The 23,647-nt window shown below is 38.3% G+C and overlaps 1 protein-coding gene across 1 annotated transcript; it reads left to right on the forward strand.

Moving 5' to 3' along the window:
- Nucleotides 1-2,633: 2,633 nt before the first annotated feature.
- On the forward strand, nucleotides 2,634-8,174 carry LOC136247931 (uncharacterized). Its single transcript, XM_066039750.1, has one exon. It carries the CDS (start codon nucleotides 2,634-2,636, stop codon nucleotides 8,172-8,174), a length of 5,541 nt encoding a protein of 1,846 aa, XP_065895822.1.
- The last annotated feature ends 15,473 nt before the right edge of the window (nucleotides 8,175-23,647 follow it).

Raw genomic sequence — 23,647 nt, forward strand, 5'->3', positions numbered from 1 at the left:
AAGACATTTCTGATAGTTTAATGAAGTATTCTTGGTACGTTTCTGCAATGAAATGCCATGTATCATTGTCTAAGACTAAGTTTTAGCCATTCCAGCACCTGAACAAATCACCCAATTTGTAAGTTACTTGTTGTCCCACGCATGTGAAATTACTACATGGTCTGATATAATCATCCATATCTCCTAGGAAAAAGAAGCTATGGGTATGAAACTTTACAGCAAGAAGGTTTAATAGTTGCTTTATCCAAATGTGCAAAAAAATTAATTTAAAAAATATTAATGAAATTTTCATTTGAGTTTTCCCAAAAAGTTCACTTGTGCCCAAAAGGTAGGTTTTCCAAGATCCGGTCACATATACGTAATATGGGTAATACGGGTAATATGAGTATTACGGGTAATATGGATAATACCAGTAATAGGGGTAATACCGGTAATATGGGTAATGCAGGTAATAATGGGTAATGTAGGTAATATGGGTAATACTGGTAATATGGGTAACGTAGGTAATATGAGTAATACTGGTAATAATTATGGGTAATGTAGGTAATGTGGGTAATACTGGTAATACGAGTAATGTAGGTAATACAGGTAATATGTGTAATACGGGTAATATGGGTAATACAGATAATAAGGGTATTACCGGTAATATGGGTAGAGTGGATAATATGGGTAATACGGATAATACGGGTAATACGGTAATAGGGGTAATACTGGTAATATGGGTAATAAAAGTAATACGGGTAATACAGGTAATATGGGTAATACTGATAATATGGGTAATACAGGTAATACAGGTAATATGCATGGTAATGCAGGTAATATAGGTAATGTGGTAATATGGGTAATGTGGGTAATATGGGTAATACTGATAATATGGATAATATGGGTATTATGGGTAATGTTGGTAATATTAGTAATGTGTGTAATTTGAGTAATATAAGTAATACGGGTAATGTGGGTAATACTAGTAATATGGGTAATGTGGGTAATATGGGTAATACGGGTAATGTGGGTAATATGGGTAATACAGATAATATGGGTAATACTGGTAATGTGGGTAATACTAGTAATATGGGTAATGTAGGTAATAATGGTAATATGGGTAATGTGGGTAATACAAGTATTATGGGTAATACTGGTGATGTGGGTAATACGGGTAATACTGGTAATGTGGGTAATATGGGTAATACAGGTAATATGGGTAATACTGGTAATGTGGGTAATACTAGTAATGTGGGTAATACAGGTAATATGAGTAATACGGGTAATATGGGTAATGAGGGTAATACTGGTAATATCGGTAACACAGGTAATACGGGTAACACGGATAATATATATATGGGTAATACAGGTAATATGGGTATTGCGGGTGCGTAATATAAGTAATGTGGGTGTACCTGAAAATTTCCAGCCTGTACAAAGCAACTACCCACCTGAATTGAGCATTAGTCAGTACTTCAGTCTGACTGCACATTTTTTGTACTCTTCTGCATACACTACAAAACTTTAGAAGTGTTTAATACGACACAAAGAAAGTAATGAGCTTGCACACACAAAAACTATGGTTTTCACAATGATCAGAAATCCTATACAATGTTTCAGGTACAATCACAGGTTAAATGCACTTTGTTATTTTGTGCCAGAGTGCTATTGGGGAATCTACAGAAACTTTTCCTGTTACAAAGCTCGGATACTGGAATGCCTAAACCCCAATGGCACTTGATATGATGGATCACCATCACGTGATTGTATTTACTGTCATATGCTACCACTGTGAATGACCTCCAGGATTCATGATGGCATTGAGTAGGATAGCATTTTCAATTAATGATGTGGTATGAGGCTACTGTATTTATAAAGATAATAATATATTATCCAGAAACTATATACTAATCATACAGGCTTTTGTGGCAGTGATGAGTGGAACCCACATGCATGGTACAGTACATAGAACATGTACTGTGGAAAATGTAAATCTAATTGTGTGCCATATCAGTATGCTGAGTTACTGGTCCAAGGCAGTATTCAAAGGATGTGCTATCTGTACTACAACCCTTCTGTCAAGATAGTATTGCTGTTTTAAGTTCCTTGAAATGACAGGCTCTATAGCTTTGAGAATTTAATGTGTTGACTTTTGTTTAACATACCTGTTAGAATTGATTTGTATTTATTATAGGTTTAACTTTGTTAGTGTAATTAGGATATAGGTTTTCGGTACGCATGTTTCAATCACGTGATAAAAAATGGCTGCCATGTAAGTGACCTCGTGTTCGTCGTGAGTTTCGGGCTGTTAGTTTTCGAAGATAAATCACAACATCTGGCGCCCAACGTGGGGCACGAGTAGGATTAACTGCTGTACGACTTCAACTAGAAGCAGCCCGGAGGAAGTTGATAGGCGATTCGACTTTTGATGAGACTCCTGCTGAACCGACTTCAGAACACTTTGTGTAGAAGATTCCTTCGTCATTTAAGGCTGCCTTTGCCACAATCAATCTTCTGAACCACCTGCTAAAACGCTGTTGTACCGTGGCGAACTCTAATCTAACGGTACCAGTAAAGGCAAGCCTGACTACATTCAATTAGTGCTGTTTTTTTTGTGTGTGTTTTCGTTTAGAGACTCGCCTGGTAATACTATGTCTGATGAGAGATCGCGTGCTATACGTGGAGGCCATCGTGGTGTCGTCACAAAGCTTGTTCGTGAAGCTGAGGAAATTACTAATAAAGCGGACCCTTTAGACTCAACGCAACGGATCAGACTTAGTGTGATTAAACAGCAACTGGATGTCAAGTTGAATTTGTTGAGTGACATGGACAAGGAGATTCTCACTCGTTGTGAATTGGATGCTATTGTTAATGAACTTGAAGAATCGGAAGCAGTCACTGCTAATATAATTAGTTGTAAGCAGAAGATTGAGGAGAAGTTAACAGTAGTTACTCCGGTTACTAGCACTCCCGTGTCACCCATGTTTCATGCTTCATTGCCACCCCCTTCTTCTATTGCCGTGGCAAAACCTCGACTGCCTAGATTGCAACTTCCCAGATTTAAGGGTGATGTCAAGAATTGGCCAGCATTCTGGGATTCTTTCAAATCGGCTGTCCATGAGAATACAGAATTATCGAAGGTGGATAAGTTTAATTACTTAAATTCATTGTTAGAAGGCACAGCCTTAAAGTGTATTCAGGGGCTTACATTGACTGATGACCATTATGACACTGCCATTGGTATGCTAAGAGAAAGATTTGGGGACCCCCAACAAATAATATGTTCTCATATGGAAGGGTTAATTAAAATTCCTAATTGCACAAGTGATCGCTCTGGTGCACTTCGTACAGTATATGACAAGATAATGGTCAACATTCGAGGCTTAGAGGCACTAGGAGTTACGTCGGACCAGTATGGAAGCTTCTTGATTCCAGTCATAATGACTAAACTACCAGATGAGATTCGTTTAAGAATTGCCCGTGAAGCCGGTAGAAATGCTTGGAAGATCAACCCCTTACTTGACATTTTGAAACAGGAAGTAGAGGCTAGGGAAGTGAGCGAAGGGTCTACCATTAGTACGATGAAGAACCCTGTTGCCCAGCCACCGCGGCGTGAACCTTCTTCCACGGGTAGTGCATTGATTGCCAATAATTACGGGATGCATTGTGTTTATTGTAATGGTGAACACTACTCAGCTTCTTGTTCTACAGTAACCAGTGTAAGGGATCGTAAAGACATACTTCTGAAGGCTGGTCGTTGTTTTAATTGCTTAAGGGCTAAACATAAGTCAAAGGAATGCAATAACCAGAGGACCTGTAGACACTGTCACCGTCGGCACCACCAATCAATATGTGAACGGGCACCCCCTGCAGTGAACACTGGCAGTGGTGGTACTGATTTACGCTTAACTGACAAGTCAACTGTTGATACAAGTATCGAAGGTGTCACAAGTACGACTAACTCTAACAAGGCCAGTACTGGCAAGGGGGTTGTACTCTTGCAAACTGCACGAGCCATTGCTGTGGGAGAGACCAAGAGAGTCCCAATAAGAATACTTTTAGATGGTGGTAGCCAACTGTCTTATGTCACTAAGTCATTGCAAGAACGTCTAGGGCTGAAGTCAATCCGAAGAGAGAAATTACGCGTTAATACCTTTGGCAGTTCCTCATTTGTGGCGAACCCGTGTGACATTATCAAGGTCCCCATTCAGAGTCCGTATAGTAATGAAACCTTCAACATTACAGCCTACACCTCACCTGTTATCTGCTGTCCACTTCCTCGTTTGGTTGATCCAAGTGCTTTCAGTCACCTTGCAGGGTTGCAATTAGCTGATGCCAGTGATTCTACACAGCAAATTGATATTCTAATTGGATCTGACTATTACTGGTCTGTAGTGACAGGAGAGACAATCGTTGGTAACCATGGTCCGGTAGCAGTGAATAGCAGGTTGGGTTGGCTCCTTTCGGGACCCTCAGGCAATAGTGATACTGTGAACTTCACACATTGTAATGTAATAGTGAACTGTGATGACTTAGTGAAAGTAAGTAAGAATGATGACCTTGTCAACACTTTAAGGAGTTTTTGGGACACCGAATCAATTGGAGTATTAGATGATTCCCAGGATTTGGCTGACGAAGATGGTTTTCTAGTCGGATTGAAGTTTTGCCATAGCCGCTATGAAGTAAACCTGCCTTGGAGGGAATCTGGTCCATCTATTCCTGATCACTTTGACCTTTGCTTGGGTCGATTGCGGCATCTTCATTCTCGATTATTGAAATCACCTGAGCTCCTCGAGAGGTATCACACAATTATCCAAGACCAAATAAGTAAGGGAATAGTTGAGTTAGTCCCTGATGATTCACGAGTAGCTACGGCAACAAGTAACACAGTACATTACCTCCCTCACCATGGGGTAATACGTCAGGACAAGCAGACCACTAAACTAAGAGTGGTATATGATGGTTCAGCAAAGACTAGAATGGATCCTTTATCGCTGAATGATTTCCTTGAGACAGGCCCAAATATGATTCCTCGACTATTTGATGTCCTTGTGAAGTTCCGTTGGCAGACGATAGCAGTAACTGCAGACATTGAGCAAGCCTTTTTAATGGTATCTATTGCACCCCAAGATCGAGATGTTTTACGTTTCTTATGGTTTACGGACCCTCTTGATGCTGCTAGTGATATTATTACATTGCGATTTGCTCGGCTGGTTTTTGGTCTACGTCCTTCCCCAGCCATTTTGGGTTCAGTCATATCGAAACATCTTGATAACTATCAGTCTCAATATCCTCAACTAATTCAGTCTATTAAGAACTCATTTTATGTCGACGATTTTATCTCTGGGGGAGCCACTGTTGAGGAGGTCTTTAATACCTACGTGGTTGCCAAGAATGTTATGGCTGAAGGAGGCTTCAACTTGAGAAAATGGGCTTCAAATTCACCAGAATTGATATCAAGGATTATCAATGCTGAATCTAGTTCATGTACTGATGCTACTCCAGGCCAGTCGAGTGGAGGAGATAAGTCACTTCAGTTTATTGTTGGGAGTGGTGACCCTCAGTCCAAGTTGCTTGGGGTGGGTTGGGACAGCTGTTCAGATGAGCTTCATTTCAATTTCTTAGAATTGACTGACCAAGCAAGCAAATTTCCTCCAAGCAGAAGATCATTGTTGAAGGTCACGGCAAATATATTTGACCCCTTGGGTATACTTAGCCCCTTTGTGGTCAAGTTAAAAATTTTGTTTCAGACATTGTGTTGTCAATGCACCGATTGGGATCAGCCGTTAGAGGGTGAGTGTTTAAGAGAATGGAACAAATTTTTGTCTGAGTTCCGTATCTTAAATGGAGCTCGAGTACCACGATGCTACTTCCAGAAGGGACGGGTTTTACGTCTCAGTGAGCTGCATGGATTCAGTGACGCCTCTGAGCACGCCTATGCTGCTGTTTTGTATTTAAGAAATGTCTACATGGATGGTACCATCTCTATTAGCCTGGTTGCATCAAAGACACGAGTGACGCCGGTCAAGAAACAGTCGATTCCGCGTCTTGAATTGTTAGGTGCCTTGATACTAACACGACTAGTAAACGCCGTGCTTGGGAAACTCCCAATGCAGCTAACCCCTACTTACTGGGTTGATTCGACTGCAGCTCTATTTTGGATTAAAAATCACAGACCATGGAAGCAGTATGTTTCAAGAAGAGTTGCTGAAATTCGTTCTCATACCTCACCAAGTCAGTGGAAGCATTGTCCAGGAGTTCTTAACCCCGCTGATCTTCCATCTCATGGATTAGGGGCTCAGAAGTTGTTGGATTCTGCCCTATGGTGGGGAGGCCCACCATATTTGAAGTCCTCAGAGAGTGAGTGGCCTGAACTTATCAACCCTCAACCTAATGATCATACTCTTGCTGAACTGGCCAAGAACCCGGCTCAAGATACAACACATGTGTTGACTACTGTTGCTTGCAATGGCTTGCTAAACCTGAACAATATAATTGACTGCCAGAAATTCAGCAAATGGAGTGTATTACTCAGGGTTACTGCTCGAGTACTGAGATTTATAGAAACATGTAAGGGTACTCCACTCAAGGCTCTCAATGTACAATATAGTAATGATTCTGAGTTGGAGGCAGCAGAGTTGGAGAGGGCTGAAACACTATGGATTCGTTCCATTCAAGGGGAGGCCTTTGAGAATGAGATTAAGTACTTGAAGAGCAACTCTGTTCATGGTAAGCCATTGTATGTTGAACAATTTGGTCTCTATCTAGATAAACAAATTCTGAAGTGCAAGGGGAGACTTGGCAATGCATTATTAGCTGCGACTGAGAGGCACCCTATTTTGTTACCCACCAAGCACCCATTCGTCAAGCTACTTGTGATGGAGGTACATAGTCGAGTGAAGCATGGGGGAGTGAATACTACTCTTGTAGCCACACGCGAGAGGTACTGGATCTTGAAGGGTAGGCAGTTGGTTAAAGGAATCATAAGAAGATGTGTAATGTGTAAAAGGATGGAAGGTCCTCCTTATGGCTTGCAGCCCTCTCCTGATCTTCCAGAGTTCAGAGTATCAGACAGTCCTCCCTTTACTCACACCGGGCTAGACTTTGCAGGCCCTTTGTATGTTCGAGAGTTAAGAAATTCAGACGTTTCTTCCAAAGTCTACATTTGTTTGTTCACGTGCGCATCTACCCGTGCAATTCACTTGGAGCTTACTCGTTCTCTTAATGTCGACACTTTTTTGCTGGCGTTTCGTAGGTTTGTTGGTAGGCGTGGCTTGCCAGCTACTTTAATCTCAGACAACGCAAAGACCTTTAAGTCTTCATCAAGAGAAATCAGTTCGATTTGTCGAGCTGCTGAGGTGTTGCAGTACTTGAGTAACCAGCGTACCACTTGGAAATTTATTGTGGCCAAGTCCCCTTGGTGGGGAGGCTTTTATGAACGGATGGTACAAACAGTGAAGAGACCCCTGAGGAAGATAATAGGAAGGTCAAATTTGCGATATGATGAACTGAACACCATCCTTATTGAAGTGGAGTCTGTGATTAATTGTCGTCCTTTGACCTTCGTATATGATGACAACGAAGGGGTGAGTTATTCCTTGACCCCATCACATTTACTGTATGGGCGACGGATGGCTGTTTCCCCATGTGCAGGACACTATGAAGTTGTTAGTACTAATGCTGCTCTGACAAGAAGGTCAAGGAATCACAAGCACGTACTCAATCAGATAATAAACAGTTGGAGGAAAGACTACCTACTTAGTCTACGTGAAGTACGGACAAGTAAGCTCAGTGGATCAGGCTCTTCTGTTCGAGTTGGAGATGTTGTAATATTAAAGGACGAACATATTAAAAGAGCTTTTTGGAAATTTGCTAAGGTAATTGAGCTTCTAAAGGGATCGGATGGAATTGCTAGAGCAGCTTTAATTAATGTGTCAACAGGAAGTGGACCCCCCAAGATATTGAAGAGGAGCACACGTCATCTAATTCCCATTGAGGTTGCTTGTTCAGAAGAAATTCAATCTGATGTTCCTCCCACAGTTGTAACAGATGGCTCGCTTGTTAATGATTCGGATAAAATGGCTGAAGGTGCAAATGATACTGAAGTCCCTCAACAGGATGACAATTCCAGGCTGCGTAGACAAGCTGCAATCAGGGGGGAACAGACACGAAGAACCTGGACTGGACATTGACAGTGTTTGCTCCCATCTGTGACCAAACAGGGGGAGTGTGTTAGAATTGATTTGTATTTATTATAGGTTTAACTTTGTTAGTGTAATTAGGATATAGGTTTTCGGTACGCATGTTTCAATCACGTGATAAAAAATGGCTGCCATGTAAGTGACCTCGTGTTCGTCGTGAGTTTCGGGCTGTTAGTTTTCGAAGATAAATCACAACAATACCCAATACACCCAAGGAGAGACTTGGACCAGCTCTCTGAGAGATCAATCATTCCACCATGCAACACTTTTGACCATGGCTTCTGCACAAGCAATAAATGTCTATGCATCTTTCTTTCCAGCTGACATCCCTAGCATAGCACTTCACTTGTTCATCCAGTTCATCCGCACCTAGTAAGAATGGCTGACCTTGTCTTTCCGATGGTATATTATGAACCATTATTATTATTCGCTCACCAAAGACTGTGCACAGAAAGAGAAAATTTGCTCAATTACAATAATGATTTAAAGTTATCTAGTATACATTTAAAGGAGTCAGTTGAACTATTTCTTCAAGAAACTGATCCTACACAGGGATAGTTCTTGATAAAACTGAATGCTTGGTAGAATGTTTTTTACTAGACATTGGTATCAACTTGTAAAAATTACTGTGCTGTGTAGTAGTTACAGTAGATAGTTGAACATAATGGTTAAATGGGATTCTTGCCAAGTTTGTGAAAGATTTAATAGAACATAAGTAAACTGGCTTTTAGACATTGGTCTTCCAAGATTTCCCATTTCAGGGAATCAATCATTTCACTTACACTGGAGGTATAGTCATAGTTATTGCTGACATAATGAGCTGAGTGACGCTGAACATTTTCAAAATCATTGATAAGATAATTTTGTCATGGTGACCTCACAGTAGATGCGTACTCTAATTTGGCTCTCACACAGAGCTTTTTAGGCAACTTCTCTTACGTGAGTTGAAGAAACCTTAATATTCTTATGTATCAAATCTAAAGTAGAATTGGCATTTATCACTTTCTCTCTGATGTGCTTATCCAATTTAAGATAAGATTGATTGTAGAGTAACCCCTAAGTACTTGCAGTGATCTGCAGATATTAGTGGGTACATGGTATGTTGTATCCACTTGGTACAGTTTAGCTTCAGTACATTGTAGAAAACAACTTTTAGATACATTAAATTTCATGAGCCACATGGAGGCCCATTTGGCAATTGCATTTATATCTTTTTGGAATAGGTAAGAGTCTTATTCACATTTGTCTGGAAATAATACAGCATTTGCCAATAGTCGCATAGTACTATGTTTAGCAACATCTGGCAAATCGTTTATGTAAATAAAGAAAAGTAGTGAGTCTAGAACTGGGACACTAGTACAAACAGAGACACAACATCATCTAGTAACACTTTTTGGAAACAGTTAGTTAGAAGTTTGTTATCCATTCATTGATTATCCCTTGAACATCATAACATTGGAGTTTCATTGGGTTCAAACTCTCCGACATTTTGCTTTTGATTCAGTATATTTGGACTTTCATGTGCTGACTGAACTTTCTGGGAATCCTGACACACAATGCTGTTTTGTAAAATGATGAATCATTCCTTATTTCCATGAGCTAAAGCAAATCTTGACCGTTGAACTCCTGTAGGCAACCTCACTATATATTCGCTTGTTTCACTACTTCTATTTTAATTTTTCCTTCTACTTGTACAGTAATGCTAGGATTACCAGTATACCATATAGTGGGTTATTTTTGAAGGGTATGTAATTTTGGAATAAATTATTCTCTTCAAAATTCACATCAAGACATTCTATTATACAAAAATATTCTAAAAATTGAATTATGTGGTTGTCATCAAGTGTACTTATTGCTGTATCTCATGACTCTTCGTCACTAGTTGAAATGAGTGTCAAAGAAACTTCTAGACTTACATGGGCCTTTATCTCAAGTAATACAATTAGCTTCTATTCAGGATGCCATTGAGACCTATCTGAAAACTGCTGCTCAATCCAAAGTGAACAAACCAAACCATACAATTACACTTATACCTGCAGAGATATATACTAGTGGACGTTTATTCCCCAATTCAGTCTATTATTACCATGATAGAATTAGGGATTAATGTCCACTAGTATGTCTGCAGGTATAGGCAACCTCTCTTGTTTCACAACTTTTTGTGATTCATTTATTTCACAACTTTTTTGATCCCTAATCCAACTAATGTTTTCCTTATACTTGTTTGTTAACTTTTTGTATTGAATTATGGCTGGTGAACCCATGCATACTAGTAATACGGGTAATAATGGTGATATGGGTAATATAGGTAAAATCCTGGCAACATGTGTAATACTGGTGACATTGGTAATGCTACTAGCATGAGTAATCTGGGATATACTGGTACTAATGGTAATATGATAAAGATATTGGGCTGGTCTTGTATAGTATCCTTGGAGCCCTAGGTGAACAAGATTTAGGGGGCCTGAGTAACCATTCAATGCTTATTGCATATTACTTCATACAGAGACATTGCTTGGTAGAAGACTGTCCATATGTACGTAGCTACACTGTCAGTGCTGTATGAAAACTATTCATAGCTGCATTACTATGGTCTTGAAATACTTACACAGGCCCGTAGCCAGGGATTTTGAAAGGTGGGTTCTTTTTGACCAAAAGTGTACCTTTACTTGCATGATGATTAATAAAGGTACTGAGACTGGGTGTGCAAAGCACACCCAATCTAGGGGGGTCTGGGGGCATGCCCCCCTCCCCCCAGAAAATTTTTGAAAATTGGAGTCTGGAGATTGAAACTGGTGGCATTTTCTGACTATTTTCTATATATAACTTATACTGCATATGGCTAACTATATTACAATATATAGTCATAAAGGAGTAGTATATATTGAAATATCACAGTGAATAAGAATGGGAAAGATTGAGCACTCTGCCATGATCAACAGGGGCAGTGGAGCAGAACAAAGAGTGTCTTAAACAATGAAATTTAAACATTGCATGGAGTTGAAGCATGGATGCTATTCGTGGGCTCTGCATGGAGGAACTTGTCCACTAAAATCTTATATTTTAATGAAAGCTCGGTTTAGACAATCTACATATAACTTAAGTAGCTTTTAAAAGAAAATGTAATTGTGACTGCTCTATTAGAGTAATTGTTCTATTAGAGCGGTTGACTGCTCTATTAGAGTATCTCGATCTTGCAATGCATGTAAAGAAGCACTGAATGAGTTACTCGGAGCACTTAATTTAGCTTTTTATTAGTGGTATCTAGTAAACTGTAGCTAATGGACTTTTCCTCCTGAAAATTTGGACTTGTATACTAAAATTGTGAACTTTTTTGGTTAAATTATGAACCTTTTTACTGAAATTGTGGACTTTTTTTCCAAGAGGGCGGTTTTTCAGAACCCCCCGAACCCCACCTGGCTACGGGCCTGTTACAATTGGTTGTCATAACACACAGTAACTATATGTAGCTGTGTAGAAAAACAGTTGGCTTTGTAGTATTTCTAACTTATGAACTTATGATTCTGGGCCCCTTTACTGAAGCCCTAGGCAGGTTGCCTTTATTCAACCTAATGGTAAGTACAGATCAGTGGCCACTGAGCCAGTTAGTATGATTTCATTTGAAGAAAATATACTCCGACCATATTTTTGATATATTACATAGCAGATTGCAAAGTTGTAGGACAAAAATTAAAAAAAAAATAATTACAAAATTGTAGAAATTGCAATTTTCTCAAACATATCTAAATTAACTGATAGATCAGAACCAGTCCTAAAGACAGTTTTATGTAAGCACTGTATAGCGACCACAAACACATCTAAACCAAAAACTGTGGAAGCAGAAAACAACCATCACTAACACTTTGTGTGTGAAGCAAACTTAGTAGTGTCTCTCTTTAATACAAAAGTTATGGCACATGTACATGTACTTCAACATTACATGTAGTATGTACCTAATGCTGTGTACATGCTTGTGGTGTGTATTTCATTGTACACATTTATTTTGCACTCTCATATATTTTAAATATCTATGGGTTTATGTACATTTCTTCAGAGATGATTGTAGCTAATGGGCAGTCATCCAGGATTTGTTAGGATAATAGCATTTTGGTATGACACATTACTGTTGTCAAATCAAAATGGAACCTATGGGTTGTAGTGTGCTAATTTGGTTGATTACTAACAATAATTGACCTTACTTAAGTTGCTAGGAGATAAACAATGAATGCACTACAGTAATGACTATGAATATAGTACAAGTCTATAAAATTAATGTAAAATGCCCTGCCATTACACCAGTTTTGAAGTTCGTTGTCCTGTTCAAATTCATGCATGCACATGTGACACGATGTCTGTGATTTAGCAGCTGAGATTTAGCAGCTGCTGTTACTGTGCGCATTCAAAATATTTGTGCTACACACATGTGTTTCGATCAGCAGAACAACGGACATGAAAATCGGTGTATAGTAGTTGTGAAGAACAGCAAGTGTGTTTTACTGAAATATGTAAAGTCATGCATGCAAAAATTTGATTTGACATGCAAAACATTAGTACTAAACTTGTCCTCTATATGTATTGTGTACCTATAAGTCAGTGACATGATGTATGGTTTGTATCTCATACACTGCTTGAAGTATCTTAGTTTACTACAGTGGTATATCCCCAGTATATGGAACAGTTAATTGTTTGTTATTTTAGTAGTTTTTCAGTAAACCCGCATTCACTGATGTTTTACTGAGAGATTAAAACTTAGTAAAATAATTATGTTCCATATACTTAAGTTTACTGACACTTTACTATCAGTATAACTACAGTAAGGCATCTTAACAAATTAGTAAACTAAGAACCTTCAAGCAGTGATACATGTAGGTTGCACCACATGCATACTTACTAGTGTAATAATTTGAAACATAGGAATAGAGATTGCTGAATAAAGTAAAGAAACAAGGGTCAAAGAAACCAGCATGTAAACACACGGAGATCTCTATTAATTTTGGACTCAATGTATATAGCTATATATATATGGTAGAAACTAATGAAAAAATAGTAGTTTCTCCATAAATCAGGTGAGATAAATACTGACAATGTATAAATGTTTAATTGAATTCAAATAGAGATCTCAGAGTGTTTAACATACTGGATTGTTTGACTCCTGTTTCTTTACTTTTTCAGCAATCTCTCAGTACTTCCGCCCATGTTATAATTTTAAAAATTATTTCTTACACTACTTTGTTAACTTTTTATAAATCCATTCATGTATAATGATTAAAGCACATCTCATGAGTACATCACATGTGTATCGTTAAGGTATACCTCATGAGTACATAAAGTGTGTATCACATGTGTATCATAAAGGTGCACATCATGAGTACATCATAGGTGTATCATTAAGGTGCACATCATGAGCACATGAAGTGTGTATCACATGTGTATCATTAAGGTGCACATCATGAGTACATGAAGTGTGTATCACAAGTGCATCATTAAGGTGCACATCATGAGTACATCACAGGGGCAGATTTAGCATTTATAAAAGGGGGGCTAACTCAAGGTACTAATCTCTTGGGTAGAGATGTACGAAGCACACTTCCAGCATGCAAAGCATGATGGAACTAGGGGGGTCTGGGGGCATGCCCCCCCCCCCCCCCCCAGGAAAATTTTGAAAAATAGATGCTAAAATACTGCAATTTGGAGGCATTTCCACATAAAATTCATAATATTTTCTGCCTGTAGATATTTTATATACTGCCTTTAGATTATAGGTATGGCTCTCTGCGAAAGCATTTTGCTAATGGAAAAGTTTGGGTAGGTACAGACAACCAAGTACATGATGCACCCCTCTCACAATTGCATGACACTGAATAGGTGCATGTTAGAATTAACAATGTTGAAAGTGGAAAATTTTGAAATTTGAACAATACAAGATTGAATCTGAGAGCATTTTCAATGGAAATTGTGTACTTGAATTAAGTATTGCCATACATATTAACTACACAAGTAGATGAATGAAGTACTTTAAACAGACCAATGCACTTCATTGTATGTATAGGTGCAGGAAGCTTTGGAAAAATTCCATAACAGAACCAACTACATGTTTTCAGTGAATGTTCTATTAGAGTAGTTAGCTGACTGCTCTATTAGAGTATCTTGACTTGTACACCTCCAATGCTGATCCGGGTCCTTGTTGCATAAACTTTAGCATAACTCCACTGATAATACCTTGGAAAGATGTTTGTAAGGTGGTTTTATGAGTATTTGTATTATTAGTGATCATATAATTATGCTAAGACAAAATTTCATTATAATGCTCAGCATATTGATCAAGTAAAGCCTAAATAAGAAAGGGGGGCTTCAGCCCCCAAAGCCCTCCCCTTGATCCGCCCCTGCATCATAGATGTATCATTAAGCTGCATACCATGGGTACATCATAGGTGTATCATTAAGGTGCACATCATGAGCACATGAAATGTGTATCATATGTGCATCATTAAGGTGCACATCGTGAGTACATCATCAGTGTATCATTAAGGTGCACATCATGGGTATATGAAGTGTTTATCACATGTGTATCATTAAGGTACAAATCAAGTGTGTATCACATGTGTATTCATCAAAAGTCCATGAAAGAAAAGAGAATGTCTACTCTGTCCTGTATGACCACATTTTATCTTATTCATGTCAAAGAAGCCTAGTGAGTTTTGACGGAAGCCCTTTAAACCCTTCCTCCCTTCATAACAAAGCTTCTTTGAAAAGAGTATAAATAAAATGTGGTCATACAGGAACAATTAACACTTCTAATTATTGATGGACAAATGCTGTATTAGACACTTTCTACTCTATTTTAGACTCTTGGTGTCATTACGGCATACCTCATGAGTACATGAAGTGTGTATCACATAATATCTGTAGCATTAAGCTCATGAGTACATCACATGTGTATCATTAAAGTGCACATCATGAGGCCATGAAGTATGCATCACATGTGTATCATTAAGGTGCACATCATGAGCACATGAAGTGTGTATCAAGTGTGTATCATTGAGGTGTACATCACGAGTACATGAAGTGTGTATCACATGTACACATCATGAGTACAAGAAGTGTGTATCACACATGTATTATTAAGGTGCACATCATGAATACATGAAATGTGTATCATATGTGTATTATTAAGGTGCACATCATGAGTACATAAAGTGTGTATCATATTTGTATCATTAAGGTGTACATCATGAGCACATGAAATGTGTATCACATGTGTATCATTAAGGTGCACATCATGAGTACATCATAGGTGTATCATTAAGGTGCACATTATGAGTACATGAAGTGTATCACATGTGTATCATTAAGGTGCACATCATGAGTACATCATAGGTGTATCATTAAGGCCGGGTGCACATCATGAGCATATGAAGTATGTATCACATGTGCATCATTAAAATTAAGGTGCACATCATGAATACATCATAGGTGTATCATTAAGGTGCACATTATGAGCACATGAAGTGTGCATCACATGAGTACCAATAAGGTGCACATCATGAGCACATGAAGTGTGCATCACATGTATATCATTAAGGTGCACATCATGAGTGCATCATAGGTGTATCATTAAGGTGCACATCATGGGTATATGAAGTGTGTATCACATGTGTATTCATCAAAAGTCCATGAAAGAAAAGAGAATGTCTACTCTGTCCTGTATGACCACATTTTATCTATATTCATTTCAAAGAAGCCTAGTGAGTTTTGACAGAAGCCCTTTAAACCCTTCCTCCCTTCATAACAAGGCTTCTTTGAAATGAATATAAATAAATGTGGTCATACAGGAACAATTAATATTTCTAACTTAATAGACTCATTATTGATGGACAAATGCTGTATCAGACACTTTCTTCTCTATTTTAGACTCTTGGTGTCATTATGATGTACCTCATGAGTACATGAAAATGTATCACATGTGTATCATCAAGGTACACCTCATGAGTACATAAAGTGTGTATGTGATAAAATCTGTAAAAAAGGTCTTATATTCCTATGTTTGACTGATCATAACTTCACATGTATTTGACCTATTGCCTTCAACCCCAAATGGAACCAAGTTCATTTGTTAAGGCTTTACAACAAAAGTGCTGAAGGTGTTGATTCATGATAGTGCAATGCAGATTCCCTCCGCTACAGTGGCTAAAAACTATTTTTACAACTAGCCAGCTGTAGCTAATCTGAGACTAGGGGAGTGGTATTGCCATGATTGCCCAAAAAGTTAAAGTAAAAAAGGAGAGGGCTTGTGTGACAAAGTGCAAGTAAAGAGGAGAACTGTAGGGACTATAGTGGGGTCTAGAGGAGGGAATTTTTGAAACATAGGTGAGTGTGGCAACGTTGAATTTGGAAGCAATTTTAGAGAAATGATTGAGATCTGGAAGTAATTTTAATAAAAAGCAAGCTGGAGGGACTAAAATTAAAGAATAAGAGTTGTGTACATGCAAGCCTTGTTTTATTAGAATAAAAATTTTATAGTGGACTGTAAGAAAGAAAATTAAAACTATTTGGATTTTAAGGCAATTCAAAGTGTAGGCCAGAAAAGTTTTGAAAATAGCTATCTCAAGATTGGATCTTGTGGTACTTTTAGTCAAATTCCTGTAGTACATTGAAGGGATCAGCGGCAAAAGGGGACAAGTGCCATTTGAAAATTCAGATGATCACAAGGTGGGCATTAAACAGGTATTTGGGACATAATTGAATTATTGTGATATTTGCTAAAAATTTATTTGAGACTGCCTTGAAATTTTAAATTCTGTCATTTCCTTAGTGACAACATTATCCAGTCATTTACGTACAAGTAGCTTTTTGGTCACAACTAGCCCCCTTTTTAGCCCCTGCTCTGCTAGCTAGCATACTTATCACATTTATTTTCCATCTCAATTGTATTGATTGCAGAAATACTTCTCATACTGTTCTTCATTTGTAATGCTGCGTTACGGGTGGAGCATAGCTGAAAACGAAGTGTAATGGGTCATCATTTGCCAGCAGAAAACCAGCCACTTTTGATCATCTACAGCAGAAACAGCCATTCATGGACAAGGAAGTAATCTGAGTGTAATGTAAAATACAGTCTAAAGCAGTTATTTATATATAATATGGTAGTCTATAAAACTTATAAACCCTTAGGCCCTTATAGCATGTAATAGCTCCTTTGCTTTGTTCGTGCGCTACAGATTCAGACCTTTGCATGGGTATATAAATTTCATAGACCCGATATTGCACCCGTATAACTATTATTTACCCCCATATTACCAGTATTTCTCACACTATCATATCCATATTACATATGTGACCTGATTTGCAAAAAGGTACCTTTTACACACACAAATTTTGACCCATTTTTGAAGCTTCATAACTTTTTAGTCAATGCATAACAGTGCCTGAACTTTTCTATGCATGCAACTAAAGTATCTGGCTACATGTTGAAACTAAGACCAAGTTGATCAGTATATGGAGTCAAAAGTTACATTACTTTGTTTGCTTGCCTGTAAAATGTGTGGAAAAGGTACCTTTTTGCAAATCCGGTCACATATATTACCTGCATGCATAATCAATATTATCTACATTACCAGAACTATCCATATGACCCGTATTACCTAGTATTACTCTTAATTATTACCTACAATACCTATATTACCCATATTACCTACATTTCTCGTACTACCCATATTACCAATATTACTTCCATTACCCATGTTACCAGCATTACCCGCATTACCCATATTACCCACATGGCATATTACCTATATTACCCATATTACCTACATTACCTACATTACCCATATTACTTTACATTATCCATATGTGACTGAATTTGACAAAACAAGGCTTCAACGCACAAAGCTTTGTTAGGAGATATGGCAATTTTAAGGAATCATTGTGTAATAACTTCCCAGTTCCTACAGCTGTGCAAACAAAATTTGCACCAATTGTTCATCTGTTCACTAGCTATCACTGAGTGGGTGTACGCATTTCGGATACCCAAAATTTGCCCTGTTTTGAGCAGCTTTTTTCGAGCGGGTGATAATATCACAGGTGATAGTAATAGGGTGGGAGGGTGGGGGTGGACGGTGGTAGTAATAGGGTGGGAGGGTGGGGGTGGACGGTGGTAGTAATATACGGGTATAAAATGAAGTAAGAAGACGATTGGAATCCAGTGGCCAAGTTTGGGCTCTCCATGGCCCTCCATGGCCCTCAAATTACTCCAAATTGACTAAGAACACTATTGGCCAGCTCTTTGTGAAGTCCCAGCTCACTACACACCATTATCACAAAGCCATGGCCGTTTAATGGTGACAATCTCACACTCGTGGCTTTGACAGGGTCGGAAGAAAGCTGCTACAGAAACCAGACTTGTCAGTGATGAAGGAAGTACAGTGTGAAATATGATAGTGTATTAGACCAGCAATCCATTTCTGGTAAAATCGTAAGTTTGATTTTGTGTGTGTGGAAGCCTTGTTATGTGAAAACCGGTCACATTTAATATTATGAGAGGCATCACGTGAGATCACGTGATCTGACAACAATACAGATTGCTTGTTTGGCTGCCTCTTGCTATTCCCTGTGTTCCATGGGTTGGTATTAAAGTGTGGCCCTGTTTTCAAGCGTCAATTGGTAAGTTACACTTTATATGGGCTATAATGCATTCAATTTTAATATTATGAGAGGCATCACGTGAGATCACGTGATCTAACAACAATACAGATTGCTTGTTTGGCTGCCTCTTGCTATTCCCTGTGTTCCATGGGTTGGTATTAAAGTGTGGCCATGTTTTCAAGCGTCAATTGGTAAGTTACACTTTATATGGGCTATAATGCATTCATGTGTGACTGAATTTGACAAAACAAGGCTTCGACGCACAAAGCTTTATTAGGACTTAAGTGATATGGCGATTTTAAGGAATCATTGTGTAATAACTTCCCAGTTCCTACAGCTGTGCAAACAAAATTTGCACCAATTGTTCATCTGTTCACTAGCTATCACTGAGTGGGTGTACGCATTTCGGATACCCAAAATTTGCCCTGTTTTGAGCAGCTTTTTTCGAGCGGGTAATAATATCACAGGTGATAGTAATAGGGTGGGAGGGTGGGGGTGGACGGTGGTAGTAATAGGGTGGGAGGGTGGGGGTGGACGGTGGTCTTAATATACGGGTATAAAATGAAGTAAGAAGACGATTGGAATCCAGTGGCCAAGTTTGGGCTCTCCATGGCCCTCCATGGCCCTCAAATTACTCCAAATTGACTAAGAACACTATTGGCCAGCTCTCTGTGAAGTCCCAGCTCACTATACACCATTATCACAAAGCCATGGCCGTTTAATGGTGACAATCTCACACTCGTGGCTTTGACAGGGTCGGAAGAAAGCTGCTACAGAAACCAGACTTGTCAGTGATGAAGGAAGTACAGTGTGAAATATGATAGTGTATTAGACCAGCAATCCATTTCTGGTAATATCGTAAGTTTGATTTTGTGTGTGTGGAAGCCTTGTTATGTGAAATCCGGTCACATTTAATATTATGAGAGGCATCACGTGAGATCACGTGATCTAACAACAATACAGTTTGCTTGTTTGGCTGCCTCTTGCTATTCCCTGTGTTCCATGGGTTGGTATTAAAGTGTGGCCCTGTTTTCAAGCGTCAATTGGTAAGTTACACTTTAAATGGGCTATAATGCATTATGAGAGGCATCACGTGAGATCACGTGATCTAACAACAATACAGATTGCTTGTTTGGCTGCCTCTTGCTATTCCCTGTGTTCCATGGGTTGGTATTAAGGTGTGGCCCTGTTTTCAAGCGTCAATTGGTAAGTTACACTTTATATGGGCTATAATGCATTCAATTTTAATATTATGAGAGGCATCGCGTGAGATCACGTGATCTAACAACAATACGGATTGCTTGTTTGGCTGCCTCTTGCTATTCCCTGTGTTCCATGGGTTGGTATTAAAGTGTGGCCCTGTTTTCAAGCGTCAATTGGTAAGTTACACTTATATGGGCTATAATGCATTCATGTGTGACTGAATTTGACAAAACAAGCCTTCGACGCACAAAGCTTTGTTAGGAGATATGGCGATTTTCAAAAATCATTGTGTAATAACTTCCCAGTTCCTACAGCTGTGCAAACAAAATTTGCACCACTTGTTCATCTGTTCACTAGCTATCACTGAGTGGGTGTATGCATTTCTGATACCCAAAATATACCCTGTTTTGAGCAGCTTTTTCGAGCGGGTAATAATATCACAGGTGATAGTAATAGGGTGGGAGGGTGGGGGTGGACGGTGGTCTTAATATACGGGTATAAAATGAAGTAAGAAGACGATTGGAATCCAGTGGCCAAGTTTGGGCTCTCCATGGCCCTCCATGGCCCTCCATGGCCCTCCATGGCCCTCAAATTACTCCAAATTGACTAAGAACACTATTGGCCAGCTCTCTGTGAAGTCCCAGCTCACTGCACACCATTATCACAAAGCCATGGCCGTTTAATGGTGCCAATCTCACACTCGTGGCTTTGACAGGGTCGGAAGAAAGCTGCTACAGAAACCAGAGTTGTAAGTGCTGAAGGAAGTACAGTGTGAAATATGATAGTGTATTAGACCAGCAATCCATTTCTGGTAAAAATCGTAAGTTTGATTTTGTGTGTGTGGAAGCCTTGTTATGTGAAATCCGGTCACATATTACCTGTATTACCCATATTACCAGTATTACCCATATTACCTGTATTACCTGTATTACCCATATTACCAGTATTACCAGTATTACCCGTATTACTCATATTACTCATATTACCTATATTACCCATATTACCCATATTACCTGTATTACCCATGTTACCCGTATTACCCGTATTACCAGTATTACCCATATTACTCGTATTACCCATATTACTCGTATTACCCATATTACCAGTATTACCCATATTACCTGTATTACCCATATTACCCATATTACCAGTATTACCCGTATTACTCATATTACCAGTATTACCCATATTACCCGTATTACCTGTATTACCCATATTACCAGTATTACCCATATTACCAGTATTACCCATATTACCAGTATTACCCATATTACCTGTATTACCTGTATTACCCATATTACCAGTATTACCAGTATTACCCGTATTACTCATATTACTCATATTACCTATATTACCCATATTACCCATATTACCTGTATTACCCATGTTACCCGTATTACCCGTATTACCAGTATTACCCACATTACTCGTATTACCCATATTACTCGTATTACCCTTATTACCCATATTACCAGTATTACCAGTATTACCCGTATTGCAATACTGGTAATATGGGTAATATGGGTAATACTGGTAATATAGGTAATACCGGTAATATGGGAAATACTGGTAATACTTGTAATATGGGTAATACTGGTAATATGATTAATACGGGTAATACTGGTAATACTGGTAAAATGGGTAATATGGGTAATACAGGTAATATGGGTAATACTGGTAATATGGGTAATACAGGTAATACGGGTAATATGGGTAATACTGGTAATATGAGTATCTATATTACCCATATTACCACTATTACCCATATTACCTGTATTACCCATATTACCTGTATTACCCATATTACCTGTATTACCCATATTACCCGTATTACCCATATTACCAGAATTACCCATATTACCTGTATTACCCATATTACCAGTATTACCCATATTACCCATATTACCAGTATTACCCATATTACCAATATAATACCATTTATTACCACAGGGTATTAGTATTACATCATAATGATGTAATATAAGAACATGATACACATAGACAGACCCGAAAGTTTAGTAGTTGAAATTCATGCAAATTTTGTGAATCAAGTTTCAGTTTGCAAACCTCATACAAATTGGACCTCGTACATAAATCCACCATTCAGAAAGATGACCTGGGTATGTAACCCATGGTAGTTCATTGTTCAACAGTATCCCTAAGTATTATACTTATTTAACATGCGTGGTAAATGAAAAGTATTGAAAACTTTTCAGTACATATTTTCAAGCAGGTATATGGGTGGGAGCAAATAGTGACAGGTTTCACAGCATAATTCATGCACAAATACTGACTGTATTTATTCCGTCTATGTTTTGGTGTTGGAACCAATAGTCCAAACATTCCACCTTGGCTCAAACAAAAATAGACCACAGCCCTCAATAGTGAATAACAGTAGAGTCATTTATAGATTTGAGGCTCATTTTGTCTTGTTGTAGGGAGTTTTTTAAAATAGTTGTTCCAATGCTGAATAAAGATGGGGCTAGAATAGGTAGCATTGGAACACTATTTTTGCTGTGGTTTTGGTATAAAATCACTGTAACATTAGAAGAAAGTAAGCTATAGACTTTCTGTAAAAACCAATGTATTCTTTAGGGCAAAAGCTTCAATTTTACAGCAAGTTTATGGATTTTGAATCATACAAATATGAAATAGAGAGAAACTGAAAGTTTTTGAACATTAAATTACCTGTAAGGTCAACAAAGATTAAATTTCACATGGCTCCCTATTAACAAATAATCTTTGTTATACACACAAATGTTGAGCCAAGTTCATGCTTTTATTTAAAAGTGCACAAAAAGTTCTGTTTTTAAAACTCTGACCAATCAGCATAGTTATCAGTTACAAATTTCTGGTTCCCTGCTAGGTTTAATGTTAGCCTCCTTGCAAGTCCCTAAAGGGATAGTTTTCTTATATTAAAAAGTTGTGAAATCAAAGATGGCATGATCAAGGATATTACACTGTATAGCTTCACTTAACAAGGTAACATAATGTGCACTTGACTGCACACAGGAAGAAACATAACCTTAAAAGTTATTAAAGCTTATATTATAGTGTCTACAGCTATGTGTTAGCCAAGCTTTCATATTTGAATTTTATTTAGCTAACTACCATGTACATGTAGTGCTATATAGACTCAATGCAGGTGAACTGCTGCCATAGCAACATCCACCATTTTGGAGTACAATCCATTTTGCAATCCTGATAGCGTAGGAGATAAATAAGGTTAACTCGGTCAATATTTGCCATAGAATGTGGAAGAAGCAGCTCTTGATCTACTTCCTGGGTATTGTTTTACTCTTATAGAAAGCAGTGCTATTAACATGTTGTACTCTAAGATTGCAGATGTTGCTATGGTAGCAATTCACTTGCAAAGAGTCTGTACTGCTTTAAACAGATTATAACCCTAGAGACTTTTGGAGACTGCACCTTTTTTCACAGTTTGGCTGTTTTGGTACAGATGACAGTAGATAACCTAGAGATTTAGTAGCACTGTTATACAGTGTTGTTACAGTGGCAAAATTATTTTTTTCAGTGAAGTGTTTGAAGACAGTAAGCTATATACATTGTAGTTGGTGGTGTAGTTGTAATAAAATAAAATTAATAAAGAGTGTATTAAT

The sequence above is a fragment of the Dysidea avara genome, chromosome 2 (genome assembly GCF_963678975.1).
Source record: "Dysidea avara chromosome 2, odDysAvar1.4, whole genome shotgun sequence".
Classification (NCBI taxonomy): Eukaryota; Metazoa; Porifera; class Demospongiae; order Dictyoceratida; family Dysideidae; genus Dysidea; species Dysidea avara.